The 14959-nt window shown below is 31.7% G+C and overlaps 2 protein-coding genes across 3 annotated transcripts; both read left to right on the top strand.

Moving 5' to 3' along the window:
• The first annotated feature begins 657 nt into the window (after nucleotides 1-657).
• On the top strand, nucleotides 658-6042 carry CKX4 (cytokinin oxidase/dehydrogenase). Its single transcript, NM_001288028.1, is given in 5 exon segments — nucleotides 658-1234; nucleotides 1666-1793; nucleotides 2308-2583; nucleotides 3832-4094; nucleotides 5706-6042. Coding segments are annotated over 5 exon segments (1581 nt in total).
• A 5058-nt stretch (nucleotides 6043-11100) lies between these two features.
• Nucleotides 11101-14593, top strand: LOC102605143 (probable ubiquitin-conjugating enzyme E2 16). 2 transcript variants are annotated; one of them, XM_006341921.2, is made up of 6 exons: nucleotides 11101-11213; nucleotides 11323-11426; nucleotides 11572-11674; nucleotides 12071-12134; nucleotides 13914-14002; nucleotides 14108-14593. In XM_006341921.2, the coding sequence occupies exons 1-6, from the start codon at nucleotides 11184-11186 to the stop codon at nucleotides 14201-14203; spliced, it is 486 nt and encodes a 161-aa protein (XP_006341983.1). In that variant the 5' UTR covers nucleotides 11101-11183; the 3' UTR covers nucleotides 14204-14593. The 2 variants fall into 2 exon arrangements, with proteins under 2 accessions (XP_006341983.1, XP_006341984.1); XM_006341922.2 differs by having other exon boundaries at nucleotides 11115-11213; nucleotides 11320-11426.
• Nucleotides 14594-14959: the final 366 nt, after the last annotated feature.

Below are 14959 nucleotides of genomic sequence, written 5' to 3'. Positions count from 1 at the left end.
ATCAACAAATTTCAATAATTTAATTGATAGACTATTTAAATTTTCACCTTATTAATACGGATTTGATTCGCCGAAAAAACAAAAGAACGGACCCGTCAACCAGTCCTTCCGCCCACGTGAAGGCTTCCTTGTATATGTCCCCACGCAAAGATCCTCCGTATCCCTTAATGGGCCCCATTAAAACCCGGGCCCATCAAAGTTCACTCGTGTCAGGCCTCATCCTCGCACGTGACTATTCTCTTCCCATCTTCACTTTCCTCTCTTCTCTATTTTTTTGTCCTATAAATACCCATCTTGTATCTCACATCATAGACAAAATCTCAAATTAACTCATAAACTTTACTATAAACTTTTTCTTTTCTTTTTAGCAAATATGAACATTTCTTACACCTTCAAATATCTTTTGACGTTATTAATGATTTGCTCTTGAGAAAAAAAAAGGATTTTTGAGAATCTTTTGCATGTTTTTGATTTTGGTAAATCTTTAAAGTGTAATCTGTCTTACGTTAGTCCCACGCTTCTGCTGACGATCCTGGTACTTCTCTTCCTGCCACAAGATTTTGTTCCCTTTTCCCAAAGTCGTGGTATTTTAAATTTTGAATCCGCCTTTATATACGAACAAGTTCCTCCTTCCTCTTTACAATTTTTAGTTTCACTATGGCTACGAAATTATTGTTAACGTTAGCGATATGTCGCTTAATTGTTACCGTGGGATTTACTTTTAACCCGAATGACCTTTTACTGCTCGGGCTCAATGGGAAACTCAGCGTGGCTCCAGCCGATTTACAATCCGCTTCGGTTGATTTCGGCGGAGTGTATAAAGCCGAGCCGATGGCGGTTCTTCACCCGGCTACATCCGAGGATGTAGCGCGGTTAGTGAAGGCCGCGTACGACTCGGCTCGTGGGTTCACCGTGTCGGCTAGAGGTCATGGACATTCTATAAATGGTCAAGCCATGACGACAAATGGCGTTGTGGTTCAAATGAGCGGCGGTGGCGGCTCGAAAAATAAGATGTTAACTATTTCGGAGAAATTCATGTACGCTGATGTTTGGGGTGGAGAGTTATGGATTGATGTGTTGACGTCCACATTAGAATACGGTCTCGCACCGAAATCATGGACTGATTATTTGTACTTAACTGTGGGTGGTACTCTCTCTAATGCTGGAATTAGTGGTCAAGCTTTTAATCATGGCCCTCAAATTAGCAATGTCCATGAACTCGATGTTGTTACAGGTATGATTAACTTTTTTTATACTGTCAGTGTATATATCTTACGAAAAAAGTTCATTTTTCGTAATAGCTTTTGTTATGAAAGAAAGTGGTTTGCCAGATATGTAACTTTAGAACAATAACATGGGATGTCAGGATAGATGGGGTTTTTTTCCCCAACAATACCTTTTGTGTTAATTTTGAACCCTTTTTAATATATTTTTTCAGAATATGTTTAGTTTAGATATATGTACTTCATGAAATTGTGGATGTACTACCACATGGGATGTTTTGTTTTTAAGCTTAGCTACTTATAGGGTATAATCATTGTAATTAGCAAGTACCAATAATTATGTTAAAATCATTGCCATAATTATTGAGATAAAATTGGAAACAAATTAGTTTATGATTAGTACCATTTTATCATAATTGATGTGACATATGTTTGAAAACAGGTAAGGGTGAGCTATTGACATGTTCAGAAAAAGAAAATTCTGAGCTGTTTCAAGCCGTTCTTGGTGGATTAGGACAATTTGGGATCATAACAAGAGCAAGAATTGCACTTGAACAAGCTCCTCAAAGGGTATATACATATATTTTTTTCTACCTTATACTAATTAAAGTCCGTGTACATCTCACTCTTTTCGAACTGAATAAATTACTTGTGTTTGTGAAATTATACTGAATAAGAGTATATTGTTCTTGTTATACTTTCCATGGTGGGGCTTTAATTTTTTTCTTCTTAGTATTAGTTTTTGGACAAGACACGAAAGGAGGTGGCATAATTCATGACATATGAGAAATGAAATATGGGTCCTTTGTTTGTAGCTTTTTCCAACTTCATTTTAAAAACCGTTGTCACTGTTAATGTTGACATCACATTTAATTTTCACAAAGTGATGTTGTCATAATTTTTATTTAGTGAATTACGCTTGACTATAATAGGCTTATAGTCAACGTAAATTTTTTAATCAAATACATTACAAATCCTCATAAATGGTTGTATCAAATAAACTATTTTAATTTTATAGGTTACTATTCAACTCTGCTTTTTTTAGTACGTAGAAGCTAAACTCGTTTATTTAATGTGTACGCAGGTGAGGTGGATTCGAGTACTATATTCCAATTTTTCAACATTTACACAAGACCAAGAATATTTAATATCATTGCATGGAAAACCAGCTTCACAAAAATTTGATTATGTTGAAGGATTTGTTATAGTTGATGAAGGTTTGATAAATAATTGGAGGTCTTCTTTTTTCTCACCAAGTAACCCTGTGAAAATTTCTTCTCTCAAGGCTGAAGGAGGTGTTTTATATTGCTTGGAAATTACCAAAAATTATCACCTTTCAAATGCTGATACCATTGATCAGGTTTGTTCCCACTATATTCTATTGAAAATTATAATAACACCGACAACATACTCCGTATAATTTCGCAAAATATAAAATCTACGGAGGGTAAGATATAAGCAGATCTTACCCCTACCGACGATATAAGATTACGGTTATATAATCCGTCTTATTTTCAAGATTATAAATTTCACATAAGTGACCAAATAGTTAAAATATTTTATGCTTATAGTGCATATAACTTAAGCTTGATTAAAATATTATGCATATTTTGGTTAAATATATTATATTGTTGCTACATCATTATTATGTTTTCTTGATAGATTACTTAAGTAAAAAAAAGTGTCTTTTTTTTTAGTTTAATTAGTTTCTTGATTCCTTCACACATGATGCACACTATTGCTAATTTGAAATTAAAAGATGGATAAAGTTGATGATCTATCGATGCTATATAAACTTTAGCTTTAATTAGCTCTCTGATTAATGCATGTTTAGTGCGAATAAAGCCTGTAAAGTATACAATTAGTATTTTTGCTAATAGGTGGCGATACTATGCCTTAGAGTCCTATTTTTCTTCTTTTATTTTACCTACTCAATCTTCTTAGATATTGATAACCTATACAAAATTATTTTATTTTGTGTCTGATTACCGATATACATTATTCCCAAAAATCATTTCATACTAAAATAATAGGCGTGAGATAACTAATCTTATGAAATATTATTATATATTCCATGTCGATAGCCAAACGACTTGGACTAATTAGTTAATCTAATTTTAGATTAGCAAGACTAAGAAATGTGGTATGCTATTTAATTAATTTCTGACATTAGAAAAATAAGAACATTCTACCAAGCTTATCTGTCGTTATTCCTGTTCGGTACATATCCAAAACAATTTTTTTTAAACAAAATATTTTTTAAAGTATAATTATTTTATTTGATGACAGAATTTTACGTAAAAAGATGGAACACAACATGCACAAGAAAACATGGAAGATCTTCCATAATCTATCAGATCCTAAGATAGAAATTATTTTTCTAAAAAAATATTACTATTATATTTTATTACTCCTATAATATATGATTATTTAATTATATCTAAGCCATCCAGTGACCACCCACCAATATTTATTCCCTAAGTCTAATAATTCTGTTAATTTTTTGAATTTTTAATTAGAGTTTGCATTAAAATAAAGATAAAAAGTTCATTTTTTTTGTACTTTGATTTTATTATTTAATCTTAATATTTTTTTAATGAAAATGCAGGAGATTGAAATATTATTGAAAAAATTAAATTATATACCAGCTTCAGAGTTCAGAACGGACCTTCCTTACGTGGATTTTTTGGACCGGGTTCACAAGGCCGAGTTAAAACTCCGGTCTAAAGGTTTATGGGAAGTGCCACATCCATGGCTAAACTTATTTGTACCAAAATCAAGAATTGCTGAGTTTGATAAAGGAGTATTTAAGGGCATTTTGGGAAACAAAACTAGTGGTCCAATACTCATATACCCTATGAACAAAAACAAGTAAGTTCTCGTCCCTTGTAAATTTACTTTTATACCCTTGACTCCAATTCAGAATTTTTAATTTATAATAAGTTCTGAACATTAAAAAGGACAATTTAGCGAATTCTGAATGAGTTAAGTAGATTTTTAATATATATAAGTATGAAATTTGACCAAAACTACTCAGTTCTGTCACATTCATAACTAGTATAAAGCATGTGTGGTTGTTCGTTCATATAGGTAATCTTTTGCAACATGTTATAATATGATGATAGTAAAACACAATATACTGGGTTAAATCCAACAATAATATGTATGATTGAATTGTATGACTATATCATCTAAAAACTTAATCTGTTTGGAAAAAAACACTCAATTAGTATTTATTAATATATATGTTGACATGCATGATATATTTGTACAGTCATCTACCTCTGTCTGTTTCTTACGTTGATTGTCCTTGCATGCATGCAACAAAACACTATATGTATATGATTTATGTATAATGAATATGAATATACTATATACATACTTTGTTGTGCCATTAATTTACTCATCATCATGACACAAACTTTTGTAGAACTAGTGATATGTCCATGTCATGTCATGGAATACTACTCACAAATTTGGATTATATGTTCATCAGACATCTCACCCAATTTTCTCAATTTTATCGTAAATTACGAAATACGTAAAAAAATCAATTTTTTCAACAAACATTCGTATAGTATATGGTCCATTTGTTAATAATGGTCCCTAGCTACCTTTCTAAATGGCTTAAAAGTGATCCCTCAGTTTCTACTTTTTCGTGCAGAGTTTTTGCTGTAATTTTGTTTTGTCCTAGCTACCAAACAAACAGTAAAATAATTTTGTCTAGTAAATAGCAACGAATCCAATATAGGAATAAAGACAAAGTCAATAAAGTAGGAGTCGAGTTGAGAATATAATTGACGTGTTGAGTTGGAGTTATATTATATATGAATTATTAAGTTAAAATAGTTCAAAAATACATTTAATAATATATGATATTGTCTGCTTTGAACATTACTCTTAAAGAAAAATGTACCAAAAACCTTGACCCTCTAAATATAGGGGCGGAGCTAGGTTTAGAGGTTCATTCGAGTTTCCTTTGATAGAACATATATCACTAATTTATGTATACATAATAGGTGTTAAACTCCTTCGTTTATTCGTATATTTACTTTTTTATATTTATAACCTTTTTTAAAAAAATTATGACTCCACGACTGTCTACAGATCCTACTCCAATGCTTTGTGGTCAGTGGTTTATTTCCGTTGTCGTATGATATGTGGCATGTCCACCTAAACACGTGGCACACATGCATGATTTTCCAGCTAGGATAATTAGAACTTTTTTTTAATTTTCAAATAAATCCAATAATAATTAGAAATGGTCCAAATTAAACATTCAAGATCTTGTCAGGAAGATCCTCCTTAAGGGGACCAATTTTATTTGGCTTATGTAACAGTTACTACTTCCTAACCTCATTAAAAAAACAACTCATGAATATTCGAAAATCATCTTCTAGTACCATATAGTCCAATTAATACGACAAATTTATTCATTTTTTAAAAAAAATTATCGCTTACGAAAAATCATGTGTATTTCAGATGGGACGATAGGAGTTCGGTAGTTACACCAGAAGAAGATGTGTTTTACTTGGTCGCGTTTTTGAGGTCTGCATTGGAGAATGGTGATGAGACACAAACGTTGGATTACCTAAGTAATCAAAATTATGAAATATTGAAGTTTTGTGAGGATGAAAAGATCAATGTGAAACAATATTTGCCTCATTATGACAATCAAAGAGAATGGAGGGACCATTTTGGAGAAAAATATTGGACAAGATTTCAACAAAGAAAATTAGAGTTTGATCCAAGGCATATATTAGCAACCGGCCAAAAGATTTTTATGCCTTCTTTTAATCCTAATATTGCTACTTGGTGACGTTTGATTAGCTATTAATTAATTGGTATTAGTTATTAATTAGGATTTAGGATTAGTTGAGATCAGAATTAGTTAGTTGTAGATTTTATAGTATCATGTTTAGTGTATTTTATGTACATATCAAGTGGGAAAAAAGAGCAAAAATTATTAATTCACTTAATTATTTAGTAAAGAAGAAATCTTCGTCCCAATGATTGGGTTTCGAGTTTAATCTATGTTCTTTTTTTTTTCTACGCAAAGATGTTTGATATCTGCTTTGTGATTTGACGACCAATTTTAATTTGTATAGAAGATTCCAATTTCAAAGGTAATACGTTTTCTATAATAAATTTATATAAATATCGCGTGCGTAAATGTATTTACTTATATTAGGAATTCGTAATTTCTTCGTTTTTTTTTTCTCTTTGTTAAAGTGTAGTACGGTTGAGGAGTGGTTGGTACCAAAATTTTGTCATTTTGCACACATAAAGTTTGCATTATTTGGCAGGGCATCATATTTTCTTCATGAATATGACGTATCAATTAAGAGGTCATCTTCAAGAATATTTCACAAAAAATTATAATAAAAGAAGAAAAAGACTTGTGTTCTCACAAAAAATATAATAATTAGAGAAGCTTTGCATTTGCGAATTAGAATTATTGTTAAGAGAATACTATTAAAGCGAGATTGGGAACACTTTTGAAAAACTCTCTCGGGTTATCCCTTTTCCGAGATAATTGTTTAGTAAATGATCCTTCGTTTTAACATAAAATAAAATTATAGACCTTTTAGATAGCGTTACAGATTTGTGTATATCAATCACCATTTCTGCAGTAGATTAGTGCGTATTTTGCTTCTTGGGCTGGACCCAATTTTCTGTTAATCGCTGCGGTTGGCCCAATACGTATTGGGCTTCCTTTATAAATGGGCTCATTTTCTCGATATGCTTTGTGGATGAGCCCATGTTAACGGGTTTGCTATCTAATTTTATGAAGGGAAAATTACGTGAGTTGGCAAACATCCCTAAGTAATTAATTAATAAGGGTATAGTTTAATTTATTTACTGTCAGTAATTATAGTTTCAGTTTTTTTGCCATAATTAATGGGACCCACCACCTCTTTCTATACTGAACCAACAAAGACCTTCTTATGCTTTTGTATATAATTTTATTAGAGCTGTCAATATGAGCTAACCCACCCCATCCGGGCTAACCCATACAGGCTTTGACATTTTACGGGTCAGGTCGGGCTAGCCCATTTTTGGTGTGGGCCAGAAAACGGTCGGCCCAGCCCACAAGTACGTGTGCTACAGGCTTGCCGGCCCAGCACACTTTTTTAAAATTATATTAAACGGTCGAATTATTAAAATAAATTATAAATTATAATTTAAAAATATTATCATAAATAGCGACAAAACAATATTACATGGTGTTAATGTTACTACTTGTTAATCAAATCCACAAATAAAATTATCTTTATAATATTTATTAAGGTTTTTTCAAATAAAAGTATAAATATCTAAATAGAAATATTAACCTAATTGTTTTGTCACATTAAAACACAAAAAATGTGACAATATTCCAACCATAAAAAAAGTTAAAAATAAACTCCTTAAAAAAAATTTATGAAACTTATGGCGTATCTAACACATCATGAAATCTATGGCGTATCCAACACTTCATGATCATCTTCATCAAGCATATCTGAATTAGCTTGTGGCAAGGTTGTCTTAACATCTGAATTTTCATCTGCAATTTATATGCGGTTTCAATTAGTTAAATATTAAATAGATTTTGACTTTGGACTCTCTTTAATTTTAAATTTAATATTATATTATGTTTTTTTTTTTTATTATTTGTCCCACGGGCCGGCCCTACCTATATTTCTCAAGCCCCACAAATTAGCAGGCTTATTTAGGCCGGGCTAAAAAGCCCTTTTCTTAAATGGGCTCTAAAAATCTTAGCCCAGCCCTATTAAATTTTGGGTTAGGCCAGGCCGACCCAACGGGCCTAGCCCATATTGACGGCTCTAAATTTTATACAGAATCAATTTTCTCTCTCCTATCCACATTCTATATCTTTCTCCTAAAATCACTCTTCCACTTCTAATTTGAATTTTGAATTGAGTAAATTTCACCTCCTCCCTCCAGTCGTGCTTTCAATTTTCGCAGGTAACCGTCAAAATTGTGGGTGAATCCATTTTTTTTGTTTTTTCCTTCTTCATCAATTGTATATGTATTATGCTTGCTAGTTTTTTCATATTTTTTTTTTAAAAATAAAATCTTTCTTTCTTATCAAATTATAAGTTTTTGAAAATCAAAATGGATGATTCATCTCCATACGAGAGGTATGGTATGTCATTGCATGTCAATGTTGTTGACAATCCACCTTCGTTTTCAATGGGTTTAACTCAGGATTTTGAGATCAATGTACTATGGCAAAATCTAAAAAAGTTCAAGATGAACAATCTATTGAAGAATTGAGATCCAAGAAAAAAATGACCCAATGACAATTCAGAAAGTCATCAACAACGTGAAGGCTAGTGGCATTAAAATTGTTGAAGGAGGAAGTAAGAAAAAAGTCATAAACAGTGATTCAGAGGAGAGTGGATCTACTTCATCGGAAATTGACAAATCTGAAGAACATTAGGAACATGATATGCATGAAGTGTATGTTTATTTTCTGCTTAAATCACATTTTGTATGTTAATATTTGTATATTTTGTTAGTTATATACAATTTTTATTTTGAAGTCTATGTATAATTTCTACCTAAATGACACTTGTATATTGATATGTATTTATACAAATTGCTTGAAGTGTATATGTATATTTTTTGCTTAAATCACATTCGTATATTGATATTTATATATTTTGTTAGTTATATACAATTTTTGATTTGAAGTTTATATACAGTTTTCTGCCTAAATCACATCTGTAAATATTGATTTGTGTTTATACAAATTGCTTGAAGTATATGTATATAGTGATTTGTATATTGAGTTAATATATACAAATATTGCTTGAGGTATTTGTATATTTTGTATATTTAAGTACTATATTCATATACGCATACTCATATACATATAAATTTATAGTTATATACAAAGAAAATGCAAATACAAATATAACTTATTTATACAAGTGTTTTAGTTTTGTATAAAAACATATAATAATATGCAACACTTAACTGAAACATTTTGTATCTTTAATTTTTTTTATAGGGAATTAGATTCATGCGCAAACATCCAATTTTGTATATTGATATTTGTATATTTTGTTAGTTATATACAATTTTTATTTTTGAAGTCTATGTATAGGTTCTGCCTAAATCACACTTGTATATTGATATGTATTTATACAAATTGCTTGATGTATATATGTATACATATAAGTAATCGTATAAAATATAAAAAACTACTCGCATTAAAGAACACAATTGTATTTGAATCATATACAATACATAAATACAAATCGTATCATTCAACTTTTTTTCGAACAAAAAAATAGAATAGAATTGTTAATATACGATTTCTCTAATCTTGTATAAACGAATACAAATTTTTGCGAAACATTAGAATCAACAAAACAAAAATTATTCGTTATTCAAAATTTTAATTATATACTATACAAATCAATTGTATACTTTCTTGCCGCTTCAAAACATTAAGTTTCCTTGAAAGAAACGATTACCTGGCGTTGAATATACAAAATTATTGATTAAGGGGATACTTCAGTCGTTTGAGGAGACAAGATGTTATGGACTTTCTATCGCTGTAGAACTCTTTTTTGGAAAAAATATTTGATTTTGTATGTTTAGCTTAAATCATGGGATTATGTAAAATTTTTGTTGCCGTTTTTAGCGCTCATGATTCAATTTATTTAAAAAATAAATATTGTATAAATTTTTAACAAAAAAAAAATGTTATATACAAAATAAATGCTTAATAGCAAACTAAACTATATCCATGAAAAGTAATTATATAAATTATACCCATAGAGTGTTATTTTGAAAAATCTATTTGCTATAAATGAAATTTGATCTCTTTTTTCTTCTTCATATTTTAAGGTCGAATTTCTTTTTGTTTATTATTTGTTTATAAGACCTTATGACTTTTTTTCTTTTGGTCTGAGACCTTATGACTTTGACAAACCCGGTCTATTTTCCCTTTTATTTCGTTTAATAGTTGAAAATATTTATTTTTTTATTTTTTCGATAACTCTTTAAAATACAAAATCCTAATAAAAATAGTTCATACATAATTAGTTTTCAAAATTTTAAGCCCAAATCAATAAATTTCATACAATATAAAGATTTGTTGGCATATGTTGTTTTAAGTCTTTTGAAAGATCGCGTTTCATACTCTGGGATGAAATCAATCAATGTTGTGTCCTAATTGTCACTTATTGATTTAAAAAAGATAAATACTAATGAGTTTATAGATTTAAGTGAGCTCTCCACTTCATGGATTGGTGGTTTGGACTAAGCTTTTCTGATTAAATATATAATAATTGACATTAAACTAGGTCGAGCAACACCGTAAAACAACAACTCGTAGTGATTTTATAAAATAAGAACCTCATCATGAATAAGATCAAATTTAATTAACCAACCAACTAAATTAACATGTAATTTGAGTTCGTAATTACTTTTTGTATGACATAAAAGATAAAATGTAAATTAAAATGTGAAATATATGGAATCAAACAAAAATGTCAAATCTAGACCAAATCTTTTTTTCTTTATTCCAAATCTAATGCATCAAAAAATAAAAGATATGTAAAACTTTTTAACATCCAATAAACGAATAAACTTTTTCCAAAATCCCACGTGGACCTTTTGTCACGTGACTCCTCCTACAACATTCTCCACGTGTCCAAATCTAACGGTGAAACTCACGTGACTATCCATCTCACCAGAAAAAACCCCATTGACCCGATTTGATCACTTACTGAAACAAAATCTCCTTCTTTTTTAATTTACAAAATCACCCAATTACTTTTCATAATTATAAAACAACCCCCTAAAATTTCTCATCACTTACATTTTATATCCCCCAATAAATTTTTACTTAAATTAATCCACTCGACGTTCACTCTACGCAGACCAGTTCCTTTTTTCATCTTTTTCTCTTCCTGTAAGAACTCACACCCCATCGACGCCATGACTAGTCCTTCTGCTTCATCTCGCAAGGTTTGTTTTTATGTCTATTTGTTAAAAAAATTTGAATCTTTTATGAATTATATGAACTTTTTTTTTGTTTTGGTAAAATGGGGTTGTTGATTGAGTTGAAATGTAGTAGGTTTTGAGCAAGATCGCTTGTAATCGGTTGCAAAAAGAGCTAATGGAATGGCAGGTTAATCCTCCTGCTGGATTTAAACACAAAGTTACTGATAATCTTCAAAGGTATTATTTGCTCTTTTTTTTTCTTTCTGAAATTGATTTTTGTGTTGAATTTCAAGAAAAGGGTAGATTGGAAAAAGGAAAAAGATTTCAGCTTTATTGGTTTTTTTCATGAATTGTTTGGATTTCTTGTGTTTTTGTGTGGTAGATGGATCATTGAAGTGAATGGGGCACCAGGAACTTTGTATGCTAATGAGATGTATCAGCTTCAGGTTGATTTTCCTGAGCATTACCCTATGGAAGCCCCTCAAGTGAGTTTTCCTCTTTTTTATTTAGTATAATTTATGAAGAAAATTTTGTCTTGCTGTTTTTGTAGCTTAATTTTAGGATCAAAATTTTGTTTGGTTGAAGATATAAGCAGTAGATATTATCAGTTGCTATATGAAGAAATTTCTAGATTTTTTCAGTTTGGTGAAGTGCAACATTGATTTAAAAGGGAATACTTGAGAGAATTCTTTATTGCTATCATAAACTAATAGAAATACTTTAATATATATTTGTGTTTTTGTGTTGGTTTAACAGCTTTAAATACTTCAATGGGGAGACTGATTCCTGTTGTCGTATGTTTGGAATGCAAAATATTAGTTTGCTTGTTTGATATAGTAATTTTCTTCTTTAAAAGTTTATTTTATCTCTTGACTTGACAGGTTGTTTTTATCCATCCAGCTCCATCGCATCCTCACATTTATAGCAATGGACATATCTGTTTAGGTTTGTTTTCCCATCTTATGCAAAACATTTGTTTGCTCATTTGGTCTTAATTGCTTACTACGATGCAATAGCGTAAAGTAATCTATGTGGCACTTGAATATGTAAGGAACAGAAACTGCATATATCTTATAACTGTACAACCTGAGATGAGTAAGAACTGAGAAGCATTTTCCCCCTATTTCCTCAGCATGGCTGTTTCACAACGGTATCTTGAATTAGTACGATTATTTGATTGCAATTGTGCTAAGTGTCATGCTGTTGCCCCTGTTGCTTCCTTGATTATGGTTCTCTGTTTTTATTTTGTTTCGTGTACTAGTATGTTGCTTCTCAACAAGCAAGTTGAGTAAAGATGAAATCTAGCCTATATATGGTTATTTTGATTTGGCTCTGTGGACTTGTGGTGCATTCTTTCGTTTGTGTATGTGTGTGTTGAACTCATGTTTGTGGAAATGAATATGAAATAAATTAACGTTTAACATCTCCTGGATATTTTGAAGCTTAAATTTGACCCGCTTGGTCAGATCTTTGATTCCTATTTTACACATAATGACACTCCTTTATAAGAACGGCATACCATTTTATGACCGCAAGATTCATAAGGTACTTTTGGTATGTTATACACACCTTCAACTTTGTGGTCAGTCAATCTAAGATACATAAAATGAAATGGAGGAAGTAGTATATTATAGCGCCGATTCTATAATTATTCTACAACTAGTTTTCTTGTTTCCTGGTAATATTCTTGTACCGTGGAAAATTCCTCTTAAACTATGTATCATAATCATTTGTTAAATTCTCTTCACAAGTTTATAAAGTAATCCCGGGTAAGTGGAGATGGGTAGAAAAACCCAGGTCCATTATCTACTGAGTTTCGAATCGTGCACTACTTGGCCCTTGGGGTTTCTCGGCTATAAAAAAAGGTAATCCTGGGGTTCATGAATTGCAGCAATAACTCTCCTATTTTAGCATGTTTAGGAGTTGATGGATTCTTGTATTCCCAATTCCATGACTAGCTCATCCTTCTACATGTTGGCATCATTTAGCTCAAGGTTATAAACTATTATGTTGTGTACTTGGCATCATCCTCTTGTTCTCTTCGCATTGTTATACTTTGTCTTTATCCACTTTGTTCTTATTTATCTTTTATTGTGAGAAGAGTGTGGGTTGTGGTGTGGTGGTCATTGGGGGCCTGAATTTTTCTAGCTAGTAGTCACTAGTATGGCTAGTTAACCTTTATTGCTGATACTGCCATGTTATTTAGGTAGACACCTCTGTAACATGCTCTGTTGGAAGAGGTGTCAGGTGGTGCTGTAGAATACTGATTTTGCAAAGACCAGGCTGATGTAGTGCGTACGAGCAGAGCTAACATGTTGGTGGGGAATAGACTCTTTAGTCATCAGCTTGTACATTGGCTCCTCTGGAATGTCTAGCTCTTTGGTTTTGGAGCCACAATCCACAAGCTAGACCTGATACTTTCAGATAAACACAAACTTACTGTGCTGAACAGAAACATGAGCATGTTATGATCTTAAACTGATCTATATCTGTCAATTCTACTTAAGAGGAGTATGACTTATTTCTGTAGCACGCCACCCGCTTCTCCAACTAACAGACTTATGTATTATATGGTTGACTATTACTCTGTATGATGTCTATTTATGTGCTGCACAGGATTTTGGTTATAGAGTTGTCATAATATGCCAACACCCCAACTGAAAAAATGTGTAATAATATGTATGATTCAGTATTGACTGTTGTGTTGGTGCTGGTTGATTGCAGATATCCTGTATGATTCATGGTCCCCTGCCATGACTGTAAGTTCCATCTGCATCAGCATTCTCTCAATGTTGTCTAGCTCAACTGTGAAGGTTCGTTAGCATTACATTTCAATTGAATTTTACATTTGTCATGGACTTTTAACCTTTTGAGATCAAGACCTCATATTTACCTTGCCTGTTTTGGGGTTTTAACAGCAACGTCCTGCAGACAACGATCGCTATGTGAAGAACTGCAAAAACGGCAGGTCTCCCAAGGAGACGAGATGGTGGTTCCATGACGATAAAGTGTAGTAACATTAGCTACACATGATTGCAACAGTAGTGACTCCAACTCCCATGCCAACTGAAAAGTTCTCTTTTCCCTCCCAAAAAGCAAAGAGAATTTGGTTTATAAAACAAATAGTAATAGAAGAACAACCGACATTCTGAATTTGCCAGTTTGCATTCTATGCTGAGCAAAATTTTATAGCTGCTATTAAGCAGCCTTTACTTGTATAGCAGTGTTAGTGCTTCTGGTTGAATGTGATACAGAAGCATAGGTTGGAAAATTGTGTTTTATGCTATAATAGCTGTGGCCTTAAAACCCAGCCCTTTATCGTCCACCTTAGCGTGCGATGTACCTATGTATCTAACTTTGCTTTGCTTGATTAAAAGTTGGGAGTTAAAAGTTCTACTATGAAAGTGTATATGACTTTCCAGTGCTTGATTCTCTGCATATGAAATACAAGCTTTGCTAAGCTTACAACCTTTGTGGTCATTTTCTGAACGTAACTGCAACACTTTATAATCATTGCCTGGTGTTGAACCAAAAACTTTTAGTGTCTTTCGGTAAAAACATATGTTGTACCTCCACGAGGTAGAGGTGTAAGGTCCCTCCCTGGAACCCGCTTATGGGACTACACTTAGGTTTGTTGTTGTTGCCTTGAGGTGTTGAGCCAAAAGCTTAAAACTCCAAATTTGGTAGATTATTTATATTCACAAAACTATGTTTAAGATTTAAGATTTATGTTCCAAATTAGCTTATACCATTCTATGTTCTATCGTTTT

This window comes from Solanum tuberosum, unplaced genomic scaffold (genome assembly GCF_000226075.1).
Source record: "Solanum tuberosum cultivar DM 1-3 516 R44 unplaced genomic scaffold, SolTub_3.0 scf00032, whole genome shotgun sequence".
Lineage (NCBI taxonomy): Eukaryota > Viridiplantae > Streptophyta > Magnoliopsida > Solanales > Solanaceae > Solanum > Solanum tuberosum.
Note: the sequence above shows the minus strand (reverse complement) of the source record. Positions and strands in the feature narration are given on the sequence as shown.

Excerpts from the sequence above, each read along its gene's own strand:
- LOC102605143 (XM_006341921.2), top strand. The coding sequence starts at position 11,184 with ATGACTAGTCCTTCTGCTTCATCTCGCAAG. Across the intron at positions 11,427-11,571 it reads GTTACTGATAATCTTCAAAG|ATGGATCATTGAAGTGAATG; the intron begins GTATTATTTGCT and ends TTTGTGTGGTAG. Across the intron at positions 12,135-13,913 it reads CAATGGACATATCTGTTTAG|ATATCCTGTATGATTCATGG; the intron begins GTTTGTTTTCCC and ends GGTTGATTGCAG.